We start from the raw sequence: 21,939 nt of genomic DNA, 5'->3' as shown, positions 1-21,939 counted from the left end.
TAGACTATTCTTTAATTTTCTTAGAAAGTTATTCTTTTAAGAGCTAGAGTAAAAACCTAAAGGTAAGGTGATCTTCTTAGATGTTTTTGCATGTGTGTGGTTTACAGGTGAGGCAGTGGTATTCACTGTACAGTTACACTCAGTTTTACGAGTTTGAGCTCTGTCTAGCTGAACTGAAGCTTTGCCCAGACAAGTGGAAGCCAGTTGTTACAATTTTGTGGAAAAAGCTTCTCTCTCAAGGATATTGGGGTGGGAGTTGGGCAGGGGTAGGAGTCAGGTAAGGAACAAATCCCTTGGGTAATTTTTGTTTTATCACATTGTGATCTGCTGTTTTCTTGGCATTACAGATGTCAAAGGTGATTTTTAAAATTTTCTTACAGATTGAATTAGGTCACTCATGTAACTTGCATCAATTTTAGTCTTAAACTGGTGCTGCACAGGGAGAGTAGGCCTGTTTTATTAGTGTGAACATGAAAGCTGGTTTCTCTTTTGGTATTTTATGCCCAAATATTGACATCTACTGTAATGTATTTTATACCACCAAGCTATTTTAAACTTAACAGAAACAATTCACTGTTTTTATTAGAATAGGCAAATGATAGCCCCCCACCGAAATAAAGTAAGTACTTTTGGAATATATTTCATAAACTTGTTATAAAGCTCTGTGGTTTAGTTAAACTGATATGTAATTAATTCTCTGTTAATCTTGCACACCTAGTTTACTTCAAGCTTATTGGGATGACCTCTCACAAAATGGCATTGGCATCCATACACTGAATATCTATGTCGTTTAGACTAGCTGATATCTGCATTATAGATATTATGACACATACCAAATTTTTGTAGTGTTAACTGCTATTAAAATTACTTTTCTAAAAATTAACCTGGGGGAAGAAAAGTAGTCATTACTATGCTTTCTGACTGTTCTCCAGCCCTACTCATCATTTCACCAGTTTTTAGTCTTCTATATATTTTCTGAAATACAGTGCAGTATTGATGAGCAAGTTTTGTATATAATGCTATTTTCTAATTATGACAGCACATGGTATTTCTTAGAATTCACCTCTATAGACATTAAAAAATTAAGTATTATAGTTCTTCTCTTTGTATTAACTGCTTCTTTAAGATCCCAGAATTTTTAAATTAAATCGGATTTGACTGGGGATGTATCTGATTCTGAAAATAGTTACATGACAGAGCTTTAATACGATAAATCATGAACTTTGATACCTCTCCTGTTTTAAGTTTAGTACTGAGGCAATCTGTCAAACAGAATATGACAAACTATGTGGGCCTATGTTCACTTAGGCACGTTTATTGATGAGTTGAGTCCTGAATTTTGAGCTTTTTGTTTTTTCATTTCATGTGACTTTATTGGAGGGCTTACTAAATTATAACCACTTGTAAAGTTCTTGGCAAGTAAGTATTGCTCTATGGCCAGAGAGTTGTGGAAAACCATGACTCTTAAAATTCTACTCTGGATAAATATGTGAAGGTAGAATTACAAATGGTTAGTGACTCCTGAAATTTTCCACTGAAGAGCTTGCTTGCCCTTATAGCAGAAATGATCTGTACATGTCCATAGAGTTTCATTTCACTTTCTGCTTTTTCTTTGAGCACTGGAACATTCAAGTAACACAACTCAAATGACCTACTGCTTTTCTGCTTTGGATTTTTGTAAGATTCCAAGTGGTGCAGCAGTGCCATTTTAAGTTCCTTTTAAGATAAAAATAGCATTTTTGTGACATGTGAACATTCCTCACTACTTTTTGTGAGCATGTGAAATTTTCATACAGTAAAACCTCATTAACTTGGATGTCCCTAACTATGCAATTTTGGCCTTTTGTTCTATATATAAAAAGAGAGAAAGAGATTGTAATTAATTTTGTAAACTAGGGTCTAAGATATCTGCTTTAAATATAATTTTAAAAATATTTTTCGACTCTTGGCATAGAGTGTGTGATTTATAGATAATTTGTATTTATTAAAACTGATATGATAAAACCATGAATTTGTAAGACCTCCATGTCAATATGTGTGCATATAGCACATAATTTCTTTGCAAAACTATTAATTAATTCTATTTAGCAAAATTCTGGCCTGTACTATATAAGGAACAAAACTAGAACTTTTTACTAGTGTAGACTGACCTTTCCTCCAGATTTTTTGAATTAGTAACATTTGTAGTTTATTGCAAGGGATCTCCTGTGATGGTATGAAAATCGGCTTATTTGCTTAGCCGATGTAGTTTAACCATATTTCTCCTAACAATAATATTAGTTGCTGTTTATTACAAAAACAAAACAAAGAAACACCTCAAAGTTAGGTTTTTATCTTTGATTTGGAAATTGGGTGGCTCAAAGCTTTCTGCTCCTGTCATTCTCTTTCCTATCCCTTTCTATAAACTTTAAAGAATTAAAGTTGTTATTATTAAATTATTATTAAGAGATTTGAATTTAATGAAACTCAAAAGAGAGTTTGAAGGGAGTAAGTTTTCAGGTAGGAACCAAGACCCTTACTTGGCCTCCGCTATGGAGACAGGGGCAAAAGACCCTTCCCTTTCTCTCCCTAGCATTCAAGGTATGTAGCATATTCTGACCCAGAGGTTTAAATCCTGAGGACTTGTCTTGCAGAGGGATGAGGGAAGATTTGTCATGCCTTTGGAAAATGTGGATCCAGACCTCCCCAGTCATGGATAATAGAGATGTAAATTAGTGTGGGAAATCACACCACATACACACACACAAAGGTACACATTTACACATTGGTCACAGCGTTGCCTGGACGCAAGGGAGACCAGTTCCTTCAGGAAACATAATCTGGGAGTTAATACATTTGCTTTTTTTGCTGGGCTGTTGTCTTATAGCACATAATTCTGTTGGGACTTTGATATATTTGGACATTCAACTTTCATACCCATCTTGAAGTTCTTAAATATTATGAAAGTTCATATATTTCATGAACTATGGGTCTTTAGGTAAAAGTATGTTTGTGGGTTTGTTTCCCCCCAATTTGTTTTTTCCTTCATTCATACCAATTCATATATGGTATGCTGTAGGGAGTTAAGTACATATTTTTTAAGATTTTTGAAGTTAATGTTAGACCATTCTACTGTTTCTTAGTCCATGTTTGCATGTGCTTATCTTATTTAGTAGTTTTAACATTTGGGTATACCTAAAGTCTTGACTCTTTATCTTTTCAGAATCTTTAGAAGAACAAGATGTTCTAGATAACAGTACAGAGCAGACAGATGACAAAATACCGGATACAGAGCAGACAGACCCAGTGATTGAACAAGCATCTGGCACAGAGAAACCAGAGGAGAAGCAAGAAGAGACCGAGAATGAGGAAACCTCAATGAATAAAGCCAAATCAACAGTTCCCAGAGCTGATGCTATTCCTAATCCTGAACTAAGTGGAGAATCTTCGACAATGTAGTAAATGCTTCCACGTGCCTTCAACTGGATATTTGTAGTCTCGTTGATGTCAGTTATTGCTTTCTTAGGTGGTGCTTTCTTTTTCCCCCTCTAAAGACATGCTTGATGTCATCTGAATTTCCGATTGCCTAGCTATTTCAATATGTCAAAGTTATGTCTACTGCTATTAAAATTAAAAGCAAGTGATACCAGTAAAGTAAAATCCTTTTTAATGTATAAAACCCACACTGTTTAGACAGCTTTTAGGTATTTTTTTCCATTCTAAATGTAAACAAATATAGCAGTTTTGTTTTTTATTTGTGACCTGTAAATACTATCCATTTTGACATAGGAAGAACTTTGGTTAGGAATAAGTTCTAATAGCGTTTGTTTTAAGGAATGAAACTCAATTAAGATTTTTAATACTACATCATTAAAATGGATAGAATTTTAACTCTTGAGATATTTTCCAAGGGGTAAAATGTCTATTTAGGCACTTATATTAAGAGGTATGAAAGTTACTACAGTAACAATATAGGCATTGGTATGAATTCTCAGTAAGAATGCAGTCGAACAGTCAAGTGCAGTGTTAATTTTGATGTCTCTTTTTTTGCACCTGGGCCAGAGGTACCTGATGTATATAATTAGCTTATGTTTACATATTAACATATAGGAACTATCTCTGCACTTGACTGTACTTGAATTTTGAGCATTATTTATATTTGTAAAATGATGATATTATAAGTGAATTTTGTGCTCTATTATGTATTTTGTTAAGGAAAATAAAGATGATCTGGCAGCAGTTTCTTTCTGTTAAATACCTAGACTTCTTCAGACAGTATCTTGGTGGCTGACATGGCTACCTGAAAAGTCTTAGGAGGAAAAGCTCACAATTCAATAAATCAATAGATTCTGCTAAGAGCAAATTATGATCTTTTTATTCAGACTTGTTGCCTTTCAAATTCAGAGAAATAGTGACATTTAGAGGTTCTAATCAGAGGTTAGATTTTTCTGATTCATGAAATCCTTAGGCCATTTGTAGTTTTTAATTTTGAGAGACATAGTTTTGTGAGAATAGGCAGTTAATTACTAAGTAGTTCATTGGATTTAATATGTGTATTAAGGATTAACTGGGAAATTTTTTTGACCCAGAATAGTAATTCTTGTACTTTAAGTACAGTGTTGTTATCTTTTCTCTCTTCCTTTTATCTCTCTTCTCTATTATTAAAAAAAATTGAAATCAAGTTATGCCAAAGGGAGGAATATATAGGAATGGTGTATATGGCAAGTATTTCTAAGTTGTACACAGTTTATTAAAAATTTAATAAAATACCATTTGTTACCATTTAAAAATTCATCTTTATGATTTAATATCTTATATCTGACAGGTATTTTTAAGGAATCTAAATCTGTTGATAGTCTGAGGCATCATGGTATAGTGACCAGAGTTTTCAAGATTACAGGACTGGGCTTAAATTCCAGCTCTTCAGTCTTGGGCAAATCAGCTGATCTCTCTGAGACTGTTTTTTCATCTGTAAAATTGGAAGAATAATACCTACTTTTTCAGGTATGGGGACAATTAAAAATAATTTATGTAGTGTGCCTAGCTCACTGCCTGATAATTAATAGATATTAAGTAAATGGTAGCATTTTATACTATTGATATCCTTGTGAAATATGGAAGGGCTATAAATTCTTCCTCTTGCAGATAAGGAAATGAAAAAACAATATGCACATATAATTCAGCTGTTCAAAATCAAGCCAAAGTTTTCTGCATCAGCTTTTCTTTATCATATACATGTATATAAATGCATAGGTTAAGAAAATAGGAACCTGAAACTGTGGAATATAATACTACAGGATATAGACACTCTCTCTTTTTTTTTTTTTTTTTGATGAAGCCCATCAGATTTTTTGTGTGTTATTGGCCCATAACACTTTAGTAACACCTTGCTGAGTCTTCTTGTTATAAAGCATTCAAATTCTGATGTACATTACTGGAAAATGAGGAGTACCTCAGAGAAATATAATTTAATGATAGAATTAAGCAGATATTATGAAAAGTATCTATGGAAGAAGGTTAAAAGGTTAAAAGGTAAATTAATGCAACGGGTAACATACTGTAATCATATAGTACCCTTTAAAATAGAAAAGTTTATTTTGACATTGTAATAAACAGCTAATGGTTGAAAGAGTGGTAAAATGTCCTATTTCTGATTATTAAGACTAGTATAAATGAGGAAAAGCAAACTAATAAGTGCTGTTAGTTAGAGTGATCTTAACTTCCCTACTTAGTAATGCTCAACAGGTCATCACCTAAATTTTTCTCACTATACCCTCAGCGTAATCTACAGTCATGAGCTGGCTTCTCTCTCCTTGGCTCTTCCACCATTATGCTGCAGTCTCAGGGCCTCTTTCAGTTCTCTGACCAAGCTAAACCCTTTCCCATCTTAGGTCTCAGCTTAAATGTTCTTTCTTCAGAGAAATGCCCTCCCAAGCTCCGCATCTAAAGCTAGCCTCTGCCTTTTACTCTGTCATGTTACTTTATTATCATAATGTGTAAGTATTTTATCTGTTTACTAGTTTACTGTATCTCTTCAAGACTTAGAGTCTGTGTGTGCAAGGCTCTTGTCTTATTTACCTCTGTTTCTCCAGGGCCTAGCACAATGTTTGACACATTTATTATGTGAATGAATAACTTTGTTGCTAAATCCAGTGAAGACTCTCAGTCCTTAACTTATTCCACTGCTTGGCAGTATTGACACTGTTGAGTACTTCCTTTAGTTTGAAACACTTCTTTTCTTTTGGCTTTTGACTTCTCACACTATTGTTCTTATTTCTCTGGCCCCTTTCTCTGTGTCCTTTGCAGGCTTCTCTTCCCCTGCCCATCCTTTAAATGTTGGTGTTTCATACTTTTTACCTTGTCAGCATTTCTTCACTCTATGTATTCTCTCTCTAGAGGTTCTGGTCAACCCCAATGGATTTAATTACCATCTGTCTCTCTCATTCTCAGATCTTCACCCTTGATCTGTTTCCTTCACTTTAGAGCGATATATTCACCTGCCTGTTGGAATGTCTTTCTCAATCAGTTTATTAAAAAATGAACACTATTTTCTCCTTCAAACTTTGTGTTTCTCATCTCATCAAATAGTGCCACTATTCAAGCCAGAAACTAGAATCTGTTCACTCATTCCTTTACCCTTTTCCTGTACCTTAACTGTCAATTTCTGTATCCTAAACATCTTTCAGTTATATTCTCATTTCTCCATCCCATTAACATTACTTAATGATAGTAAACATTTGCATTCTAACTATGTGCCAGTCAACATGCCAACTGTTGTATGAGTATTATTTTAGTTGGTTCTTTGGCAAGAACCCTGTGAGGATTTTTTCCTCTGGATTATACATGAGAAAAGAGGTGTAGGGAGTAAGCAACTTGGTAAGTGGAAAGTCTGGGGTTTGAATGCAGGCAAATGACTTCAGAAGTCTTACTTCTTATTACTGTTGTACTGCCTTCTAATTCAAGCCTCCTTCGTCTCAAAACTGTCTCTTAACTGGTTTTCTCGTCTCCCGTCTTGCCCACAGCTATCTATTCTGTGCACTGTAGCCTGAAAGAGTTTTCACAATTGGAAAACAAATCATGTCATACCATTGCTTAAACCCTTTAATTATTCCTCATTGTTCTTGGAATGGGGTCTAAACTTACCCATATGGCCCACAAAGCCTGTGTAATTTTGCTCCTAGTTAACTCTGGCATGTCTCACCACAGCTACTGCCACTGTTCCTCTCCCCTTGTTCCCCCATGTTTTTAATGTAGCTATACAGTTTTCTGAGTTTTGCGTATGCAGTGTTTTTTTCTCTAATCCCCCAGTCTCCTGGTACTCTTTCTCTGCCTGGGGTATCTTCCCACTCACATAGATATGGGGACACTCAGTAAGTAGTTGTTGAATTCAACTGAAACAGTTCCAGTTAGAACCCAAGTTTAGAAATTTTGCTAATTATTGTCATTAAGCTTTGCCCTTTATTCTTGTAATTGGTCTTTCTCATTGTATGCATTAGACACACAATCACTATTGTTTGGTGAACATAATTGAATCAGGAGAGCTACCATTTCATGAGGTGGGGGGGAAGATTCTAATTATATAATGATTTTTTTCATTAAATATTGTATGCTGAGTGTTGGAAATACTAAATGACTTATACAAAGTCATAGGGAGAGCTAGCTACCTGAGCCAAGTCAGAACTCAGATCTCAGCTCTTAATGTAGGATGCTTTATATTAAACCACCATTTTTATACATTTTACACACCATTTATATACAATCAATACTGGTGTTAGAGATTAAGATTATTTAAAATATGTAACATGTTTACTTCTATTTCCAGCTGACAGTAACTACTTAACTATCTTAAAACTTTTTCCTTATTTTTTTCCTTATACCACTTTACAGTATTACTCTACAGTATTACCTGTTGGCTTGTGTGCAGATCAGTTAGCGGAAGGGTCGAAGAATGAGCATAATTTATGGAATTATGGTAGCTATTTTGAAACAATTATGGAGAACAGAGCTGCTTTAGAAAATTGAAAGAAAAATAATGTGGTAAGTTATCTAGTATAACTTCAATTCATTGTAAAAATTATAGAAGGGATTTAGATATAGTTTATGAACTCCCAAAGAGCTATTAAAAATAATAAAAGTACTTATGTAAAGATAGACCAAGATAGAGATAGTTGTGAATCAATGATCTGCTAAATCTTACAATTTGTAATTTGACTTGTTTCAAAGTTATTAAAGACCTAAATATATTAACTCTACCAAGTTAATAAGTAAAATGTGGACATAAAACAAACAGATTTTGTGTTGTTGCTATTACTGCAAACAATTTTAATACAAGAAACTAGTGTCTTACTTTTAAACAGTTCAGTGGTAGAGCTTCAGTTTCTGTCTTGATTAAAACCAGTTGAGATAATCACACAACAACATGGTCAGAGCTGAAGAGGAACAGCTGCTAAAAACAGGAGCCCCAGTCAGTCTCTGTTCATGGTCACTTGGTCAGTTGACTTTATTATGCATAAAAAAAGATGGAAGCCAATGAGACTGGTTAACAAGTTTGCTGGTGACCTCCTTTAAAGTGTTTGATTAATGTCCACAGATTCAGGCTCTGAGTTTGGAAAGATAAACATATAAATATAGAAAAGTACATTTATGAGAATATAATCATAAGAATAAAAATTAAAATGAGTACAGAATTAAACCTTATTAAATTGTATCAATCCATAAACTATTTATTTGTCTAATTTCTTTCCTCCTCGGAAACTAATCTACATTTTCTACTTTAATACTATTTAAAAATTCCTTTTAAAAAATTGTTGCATTTATTGGATAGTAGATATCCCTCCAGTTACCTTTATCAGTTTGCCTTTGTATGAAACTTAGATTCCATTTAATTTCCCATTCTTTCTCCTTCAAAGGTCCTGTTATATGTAGTTTAATTTATACTACTCATGTAGTTTTAGGAGAAGAAAATACTATCCACTTATGTAGTTCTGTATTATTTGATGTTTTTTAAAACCTAGAGTTTCTGCTTTATGCATTTTTCTCTCTTTAAAAAGATATTTATGCCTTCCTTTTTTCTTTGGCAGCACAACTGATAGAATCTGGAAGCACTCTGAGAAGATTAAAAAGAGTTCTCAAAAATCTCCCTCATAAATTAGTTTTTTAAGTTCTTATTCCAGGATTATATGAGAATAGGCCAAATCTTCAACTGCCAAAGACTTTTACCAGATCCCTGGCACTTGATTTAGGAAAACTGGGAAAAATCATTTATTTTTGTGGAAATAAATATTTCTATCTTAGTCTGATTTTGAAGGATAAAGAAAGTGGGGAATTAAATGAACATTTTTTTGAATACCTATTCTTGGTCAGGCACTGTGCTCTGGGTACTTTCATATACATTCCCTTACAGTCTGTGTGAGACTATGAGCTATGTGAGAGGATGGAATCCTGTCAAGCAGGGATTAAATTAATTTCCCAAGATCACTTAGTTTATGGATATTTTAAATGGAACTGGAACCTAGGATCTTTAAGTCCTGTCCTTTTCGCTACTACCTACGAGTTCTCTACTTCTTTTTCTTTGGTAACTGAAAGAAATAGACCCAGGCTCCTGGGTTTCTCATTTTTGTGATAACTCAGTTGTTACTTCTTCAGGGCAATCTTCTCTTAGCCTAACACTTGTCAGACTTTCCACTCACACATAACCTCCCCTTGAAATGCTTTCATAATATTATCTTTTGCACCAGACTATGAACTCCTTGAAGGCAAGGACATGTCTGGTTTTGCTAATTATATTCCTAGTGCCTGGTGTATAGAAGAGATAATAAATTATCTGTTGAATGGTAGTATGCGTGCATGAACACACACGCACAATGGGAAATACCACTGCAGTCTTAATGCAGATTTTATAGTGTGAAGAATTTTGCAAATCTCAAATTATTTGAATTATTGAGAAGGGAAAGGGCCAGAAAGCTTGTTTCTCACAATTTAGGAAAATTCCAATGGACACTTTTGTCTTTTTTTTTTTTTAATACATTGTCCACATTGCTGTTGGAGTTTTCTAAAACATAAACTTTAAAAATTATTGTAAGGCTTCTTTGTGTATGGCCAACTCCTTAGGTGGCTTGTAAGCATGCCCTCAGAATCTAAATCACTTTTCCGGCCTCATCTCCCACTATTCTCCCTCGCGTTCTGACCACAGGTGAGTCTTTCATACTTCTGAGAGATGCCCTGCACTGATCTTGCATGACGCTACTCTTGTCAACCCTCATTTCTTTAAGGACTAACTCTGTCTGTAATCTGAGTGATTTCCTCAGCCTTCCTAAGCAGTCACTTGCCTTTTGTTCCCAGTGTACTTTATATACCAGGTGTAACTTGTAGTCTCCTGATGTTTGCCTCCCTCATTTGATTGTAAACACTGAAGAAAGACCATGTTTCTCAGTTTTTATTTTCTCACTTTTTTTCTCTTCAAACAAAACGGCACAAATTAAAACAAAACTAAAACCTGGCATGGTCTCTGCTACATGTACGTTTAGAGAGTGGATTCCTATAAGTGATAGACCTGAGTTGATCAGCACTAGTGGTTGGTGTGCTACTTCCATCTGAAACTCCTACAAATATAGTAATTGGGGCTAGAAAGTGAGAAGGACTGGCTCAAGATATAAGAAAATGGAAACTGTGAGCACACTGAGGGTGGGGAGGATTCATTTGTTTTGAATTCTTAATGCCTGATATAGATGCTCAATAACTATGAATGAACAGACCTGGAGAAGGCCTAAGAACTGGTGTGCTGGGGGGGACCACAGTGTCAGAGCTCTTCCTTGACTCATGTGAGTCCACTGTTTGGGTATGATTTCTAAATTGTATGTATAATTTGTGTTCTTTAGCAAACTCCCATTCTTGAAGATCCCTATACTCCCCCCACCCCCAATCCCGTATTTTACTTACCTGTGGAATGAGGTTTTTAAAAATACCTTGTTTTTATGTTTATTTTTATTCATTATCTCATTTCTGACCATTTAATGTTGCAACTGACATTAAGTTAGGAATTTTATGGATTAAGTTGCTGCTTTTTGGACATTGGTGGAGCCTGGACACACACACACACACGCACTCACACACACGCACACACGCACTATATATATAATTTAAGAATATTTCCTCTTTCAGTATATAAGCTATAGGAATTCAGACCTTAAAATTGAGTACTTTCCTCAAAAAATCATTAAAGGCAAAGTTTACAGTACATGGCAAGTATAATTAAAACTTGCATTAGTGTGGTATATTTTATGAATTATAGTCAGCTATGTTATTTTTTTCTGAAAATGAGAAAGGCTACTTGTGCCTTATTGTCTATAGCAAGAATTCTAAAGGCTTGGCCTACCTGCCAAGAGTTGACATATTTTATTAAATTACAGTGGTATGCTTTAAAAAAAACCTTTTCCTAGGAACAAGAAGGAATCAAATTTTGGAGTGAATTTGTATTCTCAATTATGAGTGTTCATACAGCCAAAGAATAAATGAGTTTTCAGTATAGGATGTTGTGAATTTTATAAAATAATCTAACCTGAGAATTGGCTGAAATAAAATTGATATGCTTGAAACATGTTTTGGGTGGACGTTGTGGATTCTTTTCAGAATGATTTTTTTTTTCTTTTGGTTTTTGAAGATCTGGATTCTTTTTGTATGTTTGTATGATCTTTCTTCTCTTCAATAAGGCAGTCTCCTGTAGTTGGGCTTGATGGAATTAAATGGCGTTTTATTTATTTAAAGACAGCCACAATCCTTACTGAAGAGTGGGGATTCTTCCTTCCCTGCTGCCTGATGCCCCACCCTGCCACACCTCCTCCCCAGGCAAGAGCAGCAGCTGTTCAGGTTTTAGGAGATTCTGATAAGACCAATTTCTCCTCCCAGCAAACAATTGTAAGCAATAGTTTGAAGCAAGCATGAATGTTCAGCACTCCTTTTAGGTCAGGATGGCACAGGACTACTAAATTGGACAGTAGTGTTGTATGTTTGGAGCAGGAAGAGGGGAAGGGGAGCAGATGACTTGCCTTCTAATGAAGAAGTGGAATTCAGGGCTGCTGTGTTGCAGATGAGTAACAAGAGGTATGGCAGCCAACACTTCTGTTTTTAACAGTGTCTCCAATAGACATGTAAACAATTCAATTTGTGCATTATAGGTTTTATTGTCTCTAAAGGGTGATTTATGTCCTTATCTCTGCATGATTGTGCACAAGATACTGCCCTCTGTCAGAGGGCCTGTGCTAAGTTTTTAGACCTTTGTCTTCATTAGTACAGCAATTTTAGCTTGTGATCATTGTACTAGACCTCACTGATAAGCTAAGACACTGCGAGGTTCATGGTGCTGATATCTAACCTCGCCACCACTGGCTTCTTGACCCTTCTGCTTCCGAAACATGGGTCATTTTTTTTTTTTTAAACCCAAGGTAGAACTCCATCTATTTTTCACACACATTGTGGGCAGTTTAAAGGTTGGTCAGAATCAAATATTGTGCTTTCAAATTTGATAATGTATGAGTACAGAAGGATGACCTTTGATACATGGTCATACATCAACATGACATGAGCAGTAAATGCAGCAATTACCTTTACTACATTGAAATGGTGCTTTAGTTTTCATCTTCAGAGCAATTATTGCAAAAACAACAAAAATACATTTAAGTTCTTATAACATTTGTGAAGTTAAGTATCTTTTGAAAACAGTCCTAATTTATGCACTTATTTTCGATATGAGTTTGGTTTTCATAAGATGCAGTAGTTCACTATCAAAAGATGTTGTTGACGTGATAACATTAGGCAGGTTTGTTGTAAAGCTACTTTGTGTTTTATAAATAGGTTATTTTTCAAAAGGATTAAATGCTGGTTCTGTACAAGAGTTTTACCATTTGTAGTTTAAAATGTATTGAAGTCTGTGCCCAGTGGTCATCTAAAGGAATATTTAGTGATGATAAGGATCTTTGTGATCACACACAGCTGCATGCAGCTTCTCCCACTGTCTAAGGGATTGTTGCCCCAGGGTGTTAATTTATATATTCATTTCTCCTTTGATGAGTGCCTTCTGTGTGTCAGGCACTAGAGATATAAAATGAGTGAGACATGGACCCTACTCTCAGGGAGTTCATAGTCTACTAGGTGGTTATTCTAATAGGTCAGTTCTATCTTAGGAAGTCCAAGATGAAAAAGCAGTAAGTTGACTTAGTAAGTCCTAAGTGAAATGTACATGGGACTTAAAAAGTCAAGAGAGCAGGCTTGCATTTTGACTCTGCCACTTTCCAGCAGTATGACCTTGTGGGAAAGTTAGGTAACCTCTCTGAACCTTGGTTTCCTTGACCATAGAAAATGATATGTAGTACACAGAGCTGCTGTGAAAAGTAAATAGGGGAAGTCTAGGCCAAGTCTGGACTAGAATGGGAAACTTTCTTGTCTACTTCCCATCCTTCCTTATCTCCCTTTACACCTCTCAACCTGTTTACTATTTCTCTATAAATTCTTCTCTTTCTGGCATAGAGGTTAACAGGGATTCAGGGAGTCCAAGGACCTCTGGAAATTTTCTGCAGAATTTTATATGTGTGTATGCACATTTTTCTATGAAGAGAATACATAGCTCTCATCTAATTTTCAAAGGGGACCATGAGTCAGTAGAGAAGGAACTCTGTAGCTCTCTTCTAGGAGAATAGCTAACTATCAAAGATACCAGTTAACATTACTGTAATATTTAAATTAATGATGTTAAAAAAAACCACAGTTGAATCTCAAGTACCTTTTCTTTGGGCTTTAAAGAACCCATCAAATTATCCCCATGGCCAGAAGCTATATGCCAGGTACAAAGCAGCAATGGCCACAACAGTGGCAAAATTAGTATAAAAAAGTAACTATAGTTTAGTGTGTGGGTCTTGAGTGTTTTTAGATTGCTGATAGCTTTATCAGTGATCATTTTTAGACAGGAGAATTGCTTAAAACTCAACAGTGTTAGTGAGATTAGTGAGATTGCATTTTGAAAATAAGGTAGGGGTATTGTAAGGAATCCCAAAGTATCTTACTGGATTTTGATGTTATAAATGTTAAAGTCTCACCACCCTCCCCCCAACCCCCTACTTGTTCCCTCCCCACAACCCAGGAACTTCCTGCTCATGCAATGATGTCATAAAATTAGTTTTTTTCATCAATACTTGTCTATTTCTCTCTTGGTTTTTAATACAAGAAATCTAAAACACAATGATAAAAATTTTAGAAGCTATTTCACTGCATTCTATCATTGTAATGCATTAACTGCTTTCTCTTCCTTAGGTTCCCTTTTAGTCTTTAGTCCTTTTAGCTTACATGCTTTATAAATTGATAGGTACACAGTTGTATTCTTAAACCAAACTGTGTCTGAGCAAGGTGCTCTGTGTGGGGCCCCACTTGCCTCCTGTAGCTTCTCTCACATGAACTGTCATCAAAATCGTGAGTCAGTTACTGACCGTTCCGTAGCACCTGAAGCCATGGGCATCTGGTCACTGGGAAGAGGTTTGAACCCTTAACTTTTTATAAACCACGAAGCAGCTGTCAAGTGGTAATGAGTTTTTTTCCCTTACACTCAGGCAAACGCAGGCTGAACGCTTGAATGCCTGGTCTCCCTCCTTCCCCTAGTATCTCCTCTTCCATTTCTCCCTCAGAATATACCTTAAGTTTGAGTTTGTACATTTGCCTTGTAGGTCTAAACCTGTTGCATTGTAAAATGAAGTTCATCACAGAATTATTTATGATAGTGAGAAAAATAGATGATCAAAATGCTCAGAAGTGAGCGAGTATTTAAATAATGCATTTAAATATTTTTGAAGTATTTTTAATAATGTGAGAAAATGCTGAAGATTTAATATTAACAGAAAAGTGGATATGAGGTTACATGGTATATTTAGTCTGGTCTCATATACAAAGATGTGGAGATAAATCTATATATAAATACATAAATATAGATCTATCTACAAATATATAGATATATGAGAGAGAAGAGTTTATAAAAATATTATAACAAATGTTATAAAAATATAAGAAATTTTAACTAATTATAGTTGGGTTGTAGTGTACGTGTTACTTTGTTTTTTCACCTTTTCCCCCTGTACTTTGAATATCAAGAATGTGCATTACTTTTTAGCAAGTCTAATTTTTAAAGTAAAAAATTAAAAATCTAGAATAATGAGCTACAACAAATCACTGTGTTACAGAAAGATTTCTAAATTCAAATTAATAGTTCAGTTATTTCCAAATTCAGAACATTTTCATATATGCAAAGTCTTGAGAAAGTGTTCAACTTCAAAAGGCAGAGAAAAAAATGAGCTTATCTGGGCAGTAAAAATATAGAAGGACTCCCCTGGTGGTGCAGTGGTTAAGAATCTGCCTGCCAACGCAGGGGACACAGGTTCAAGCCCTGGTCCAGGAAGATCCCACATGCCGCCGAACAACTAAGCCCATGCGCCACAACTACTGAGCCTACGCTTGAGAGCCTGCGAGCCACAACTACTGAAGCTCGTGCACCTAGAGCCTGTGCTCCGCAGCAAGAGAAGCCACTGCAATGAGAAGCCCGCGCACCACAACGAAGAGTAGCCCCTGCTCGCCGCAACTAGAAAAAGCCTGTGCGCAGCAACGAAGACCCAGTGCAGCCATAAATGAATGAATGAACGAATGAATAAAAGAAAAAAATAGAGACCTCTGTTACTTTGGAATAAAGAATAGAAATGAATGCTTTATGAAAAACATGGACTTAAAAATTAGGAAGGAATCTGAGAAACTCAGATAATTTTTTTCTTCCAGCAGCTTAAATAAAGTACTCTCAGCCTGTAGATTTTTATGAAAGCCCCTGTGCATTTACATACTTTCTCCACCTTCCTTTCTTTGCACATAGGCATACATAGCTCATTAATTCCTTTGATTAAGAGGAATGAATCAAAGGTCTTTGTCTTCTAATAAGCAGTTGCTTCGTTTTGTGCAATGTGGCACCATAATCTTTGATCTTCCCTTAATGTATTTCTTTGGAAATCTCACAAGTTGTCGAGACTGCTTCCTATGGATGGTTAAATAATTTCCTAAATCTGCGTTCTGATAAACATTTAGAAATAATCACAGTACAGTATGCAGTAATGTAGCTTAGTGCAGATTGCTCTGGAATTATCATATGATAGCAATCATAGCAAAATCTGACTCAAGCTTCCCAAATTGAGAATTTGTGGCAATTTGTGATAGAGATGAGAATGAATTTCATGATTTACAAAATTAGGTAAATTTAGAATACATTTAAGATTTTGTAGAAATATTTACTTTATGGTAGTTATTTTAAGTGTCTATTTATGTAGGCTAGTATACCTGGAGGCCTCCCTGATGTGCTGGTTTCCTACTGGGGAAACCATAGTTGACTAAATACTTAATATATACCCAACCTGCTGTAAGACATATACACAGTGTCATTTGATCCTTAGAAGAATTCTTTGAAATAGAAAATTATTTATCTCCGTTCTTTAGATAAGGAAACTGAAGTTCCAGGAAATTCAGTCACGCATGTAAGGTCACACAGCTGGTAAGTGGGAAAGGCAGTATTTGAACCTAGGTTGATCCATAAATGTTTCACTGTATCACACCACCTCCAGTCTTATCCATTTGTTCAAGCTGACTTTTTACCAGCAATACTCTCTTTACTTTATATACTTTTAAGTGATTAAAATATCCTGTAAAAATGTTCCATAGTAATATTCTGAAGGAAATCTTGAAGAGTCCCTTTGGTAAGACACTCACTCCTTGGGTTGCCCAGATTTTGTGAAACAGTATTCGAGATGTTACTATTATTTTAGAATCTAAAAAAGAATATGGTACTGCTTGCTGGCTCCTCCTCCACTTAGTAAGGAGCAGTGCGCATTCCTTCCGCTTTCACTGTTAGCTGTGTCTCTTCTGTGCTACCATACAGAGTTGACTTGATTTGTGACAACAGCAGAAAAGGTGATTATAAGTTGCTCAGTACATAAATTACCTTTCTATTCTTGGTACTAAGTAAATTTCTAAAACCAACATCTAAATTCTTTGATTCTGTGCCATTAAAAAATTTGTCTTTCCAATGAGATTTTTACTGAAAGTACTGAAAAATATCTAATATTTCTTGTGTATCAAAATGTTTTTCTGAGTACATGTCAAATGCTGGTTTGATTTATACAAAGGATGCAGATTTCTTCCTGGATTGCGCTTTCACTGAGGGACTAATTGTCTCTTAGGTACCTTCAACTCTCCACTTAGAACAGTTCTTGGCAAACAGTACGTTCTCCATGCATGTTTGTTGAATTGGAATTGTTTCTAGCAGGACACTGTGCCCCTGATATAGATGCTTATCTTCTCCGAAATTTAAGATTTTTGAATGAAATGAAGAAACCTTGATTTTGGATTTCCTTGTGCATCTAGGTCTTCATCTGAAGCCAGGGAGGGAAGGCTACGGACTGCTGCTGTCCACAGCTCCCATGCCCTTGGGCTTTACCTAGAGGTCTAGGCATTGATGACCAGCTGCCTTTCTCCACTTAACCTTTGGTTACAGGCACTGGCCCCACAAAGGTCCTCACACTAGTCAGCTGCCTTGTCTGGCCCCTCTCCCCTTCCTTCCTCTCCTATCTTTCCTCTGCAATCATCCTGTGCTCACCCAGCACCTGCATCCCCAGTACTTTGCATGTCCTGCTATTGAATTTGGGGTTGGTATCAACCTTTCTCCTAGTCCTTTATGGCTTTTGCATGTAGTTTTCAGGACTCCTGATTCTTATGTGTGATTCATGCATTGTGATGGTTCTATTCACAAAGAACATGCGTTCTACACAAACTTCTAACACATGTTGCTGTCAAACATTATCGCCAGATGTTTGGGAAGGCAAGTAAGGAAGTAGTTCAGGGCTGTGAGACTAGGCCCTCCCAGAAAAGTGATGAGGAAGTGGGATGTCCTATTGCTTCCAGTCACTTCAACAGTCCCCGCCTCTCCTGATGCCTCCCAAGAGTGTTCTGAGGCCACCTCCGTCAGTTTTCACGGATATGGCATCTTTCCTAGCAGCCTAGGGAGTTCTAGTTTTCATGCTGTGCTCCACAGATCCCCTAGACTCCACGGGTCCCTCTGTCATTCCTCGAACATTTGACTCAACTTCTAATGCAGATGTGTAGTGACTTTAAAGAATGTACACACAATGTATTTTATTACAAATTTTAACACTGGAGGCCACTAAGTTGTGTTCTCACTGATGGATTGATTTCACAGTACATAAATTTTATGAATTAGAATTTATAAAATAAATTCATTTGTAACCTAGATGTTGGCTGTCTCTGTGAGCAGTCTCTAATCTCACTCCATGCTGTTCAGACCTGAGCTCTGTGTCTGTTCTTCTTTCAGACCCCAGCCCCTCTCATCTCTCCTCTGGGTTATTGTAACAGGCACTCATCCACTTGCTTCACAATCCATTCCCAGCAGCAGCCAAAGTAAGCCTGTTCATAGGGTCTGATGACTCCTCTACTCAAAAACCTTCCCATAGTTTCTCATCTTTTTTTGTTCTTCTTGTTGTTGTTGGGGTTTTTTCCAGGTTAATTGAGATATAATTGACACATAACATTGTGTAAGTTTAAGATGTACAACGTGTTGATTTTATATAATTATAAATTGTAAAATGGTTACCACCATAGTATTGGCTACCCTGCCATCCTATCACATGGTTACAATTTCTTTTTGTGGTGAGAAAGTTAAGATCTACTCTCTTAGCAATGTTCTAGTATATGGTACAGTATTATTAGCTACAACCACCATGCTGTGTATTAGATCCCCCAAATTGTTAATCTCATAACTGGAAGTTTGTAACCTTTGACCAGTATCTCCCCATTTCTCCCACCACCCCCCAATCCCTGGTAACAACCACTCTACTCTCTATTCCTCTGAGTTCGTCTTTTTAAGACTCCACATACAAGTGATATCATACAGTATTTGTCTTTCTCTGGCTTATTTCACTTAGCACAATGCTCTCAGACTCCATTCATGTTGTTGTAAAGGGCAGGATTTCTTCCTTTTTATGCTTGGATACTATTCCATTGTGTATATATCACATCTTCTTTATCCATTCATCTGTTGACAGACATTTAAGTCCATAGTTTAGATTCACAGTTCTCCATATTATTTAGAGTAAAAGCCCAAGACATTGCAATGGCTTATAAAGTCCTACACTATCCACCCTCACCCCCTGCTTGATGTTCCTGTTCTTATTATCCCATCTCTCTTTGCCCTCACTGGCCTCCTTGGCCTTCCTCTAACATGCCAGCCATACTCCTGCCTCAGAGCCTTTTCTCTTAATTGTCCCTCTGCTGTAAACATTTTTGCTTAGCTGGATCCCCCATCCCCAGGTCTTTACTCAAATATCAACTTGCCTTACCTAACCTGACAACACCTGCCTTATAATATCCCTCCATTCCCTTTCCTGCTTTTTTCCTCTGTTAAAATTGTCTAAAACTTCTCTATTATCACTAATATTCAATAGCAATATTATCACCATCTAATGTGTGTATATTTTGCATCTTTGTTTATTGCACCCTTTCCCCCTGTAGAAAGTAATCCACGTTGCCAGAAATTTCTGAAAGTTTTATTCCCTGCTGTACTCCCAGTACACAGCAGTTGGTAGGTTATCAATAAATATTTGAGTTCTCCAGAAATAATCCATGAGCCCCAGAACGTTAGTAAATAGACTAGATTTTTCTGGGACTTTTGCAGGGGAGATGGACAAGGTAGTTTATGTCCAAGGGGAGGTTCTCCTTTCAATGATTCCCTTCCTAAGAATAGAGACCAAATTGTTTTGACTTAAGAGAGCTGCTCTCCCAGTGCCTTGGACATTACGATAAACAGTTCCTTTTTAGGTCAGTACAACATTTAATCAAGCAGATTAAGTTATAATGTTTATGAGGATCTGAGAGTGAGATGTGCCATAATGCAAAAGTCAACTGGATTTTGGAGGAAAATAGATTTGTGAAAAGTCTTTTTACTATTACCTGAATGCAATGATCTAGATAAGCTAAATAAATAACTTTTTTTTTTCCCTATTTTTCCTAACCCCCAACCACCAACTGCCTCCCCCCTCATCGCCATCCCCATCCCCAATCGATGAAGTAAAGCCAAACTTATTGTCCAAATGGTGGATTACCCAAGCCATTTGCTTTTCCTCATGCCCTTTCTGTTTATAGACTTCTGGCCAATTTTATTGTTCCCTACCTGGAATGACGATATGAAAAGAATTAAGGCAATTAATGTATCACTTACGGTAAAAAGTTGGGTGAGGAAGAAAAGAACAATTATTGGCTAAAAGGAAATTTGAAGGGTCCATATGGATTGTCCCTCCATGTATTTTGTTAGCATATAAAATTGATAGCAATACTAATGCATTAAAAATGATATTCTTTACTTCCCAGTTTGCATTTTTAGCTCACATGTATTTCATTAACACACATGAGCAAGAGCAATACACACATAGCAACAAATGAGCTTTCTTTACCAGCCATTGTGCAAAGTTAACAAGTGGCTATTTTTTTAAAAATATTTATTAATTTATTAATTTATTTTTTGGCTGTGTTGGGTCTTCGTTTCTGTGCGAGGGCTTTCTCTAGTTGCGGCGAGTGGGGGCCACTCTTCATCACGGTGCGCGGGCCTCTCACTTTCACGGCCTTTCTTGTTGCGGAGCACAAGCTCCAGACACGCAGGCTCAGTAGTTGTGGCTCACGGCCTAGTTGCTCCGCGGCATGTGGGATCTTCCCAGACCAGGGCTCGAACCCATGTCCCCTGCATCGGCAGGCAGATTCTCAACCACTGCACCACCAGGGAAGCCCACGAGTGGCTATTTTTAAGGCTGATCTACTAGTATATGTAAATGTAAACACCTCTGTATGCAGTGGTGACATCTTTAAGTAATTGAAAGCTCAGCATGAAAATTGTGTCCAGCCTTAAGATCATTCTCAGTTAAAAGGTTAGTCCTTTTAATAGTTAAATAGGCTGCCCTCTCAGATATATCTCAGAGAAGAGAATTTATTATATAAGGTATAATCTCATTGGGTATGCAAGGTAAATAACCTCATTATGATTGGAATGTGAAGGAGATACACTACTATTCAAATAGGGCAAAAGGGGGCCAACAAGGTAAAACAAAAGGCAGTTATGGAAAGTCAACCACTGCTTTTATTTTGTGTTTCATATTTTGTGCTGAATAAGCAGATTAAAAGGGTGAGCTGCTTAGCTTTGAGAAGAGCCTAAAGAAAAGAGGCCTGGATAAATCCTTTTGGTGAAAAGCAACAGATTAGAGTATAGCCTGTTGGTCATGCATTAGTTGAATAATCTCAAAGAGTGGAAATTTTGATTTCCATGAGTGTGTCTTCAAAGGGCTATAAAAAAAGTGATCCGTCCTGGATCTAAAACCCTGATAGACCTTGGACACTTGTTTCCCCAAAGCATGCCTACCCCTGATGGCTGACTTGATTAACTGTCCTCTCGTTTGACTAAGTTCCCTTGTTATGTTGGAATTTCAAAATCATTATGCTATGAAAAATTCCTCTTCCATGTAGGGTATTGGGCAATGGTCTCCTACCAATTAGTATCTACATTTATTGTCATCTACATCTATTTCATCTACTGTTATTGTCATTTATATATCATTAAAAAAATTAAATTGCTCTTGAGCCTCCAAAATTGAATATTCCTAAAATGGAAGAGCTAGATGGGGCTTGGAGGTTATTTGGTTCAGGCTTCTGCCTTTAGATGGTTAAAGAAGTAATGCATAGCATTCTCAGATGTCTTCTGTGTTCTCAGAAAATACCATGTCAACACTTGGATGACAACTTTTCCAGGGGAGTCTGTAGTATGTTTCTGTAACAGGAATTAGCTCTTACGCAACTGGTAATTAGGAGGATGAGGCCAGTATAACTCAGAAGTCA

General features: G+C 36.4%; 1 protein-coding gene across 1 annotated transcript in view; it reads left to right on the top strand.

Annotated features, from left to right (window-relative positions):
* Positions 1-4,218, top strand: part of LNPK (lunapark, ER junction formation factor) — an 84,678-nt gene extending 80,460 nt beyond the window's left edge. The window contains exon 13 of the mRNA XM_007190426.2: positions 3,203-4,218. Coding sequence (XP_007190488.1) covers positions 3,203-3,438 — 236 coding nt within the window. The 3' untranslated portion in view covers positions 3,439-4,218. The remainder of the gene's footprint in view (positions 1-3,202) is intronic.
* The last annotated feature ends 17,721 nt before the right edge of the window (positions 4,219-21,939 follow it).

The sequence above is a fragment of the Balaenoptera acutorostrata genome, chromosome 8 (assembly GCF_949987535.1).
Source record: "Balaenoptera acutorostrata chromosome 8, mBalAcu1.1, whole genome shotgun sequence".
In the NCBI taxonomy this organism is placed as follows: domain Eukaryota; kingdom Metazoa; phylum Chordata; class Mammalia; order Artiodactyla; family Balaenopteridae; genus Balaenoptera; species Balaenoptera acutorostrata.
This window is presented reverse-complemented; position numbering and strand designations above follow the sequence as displayed.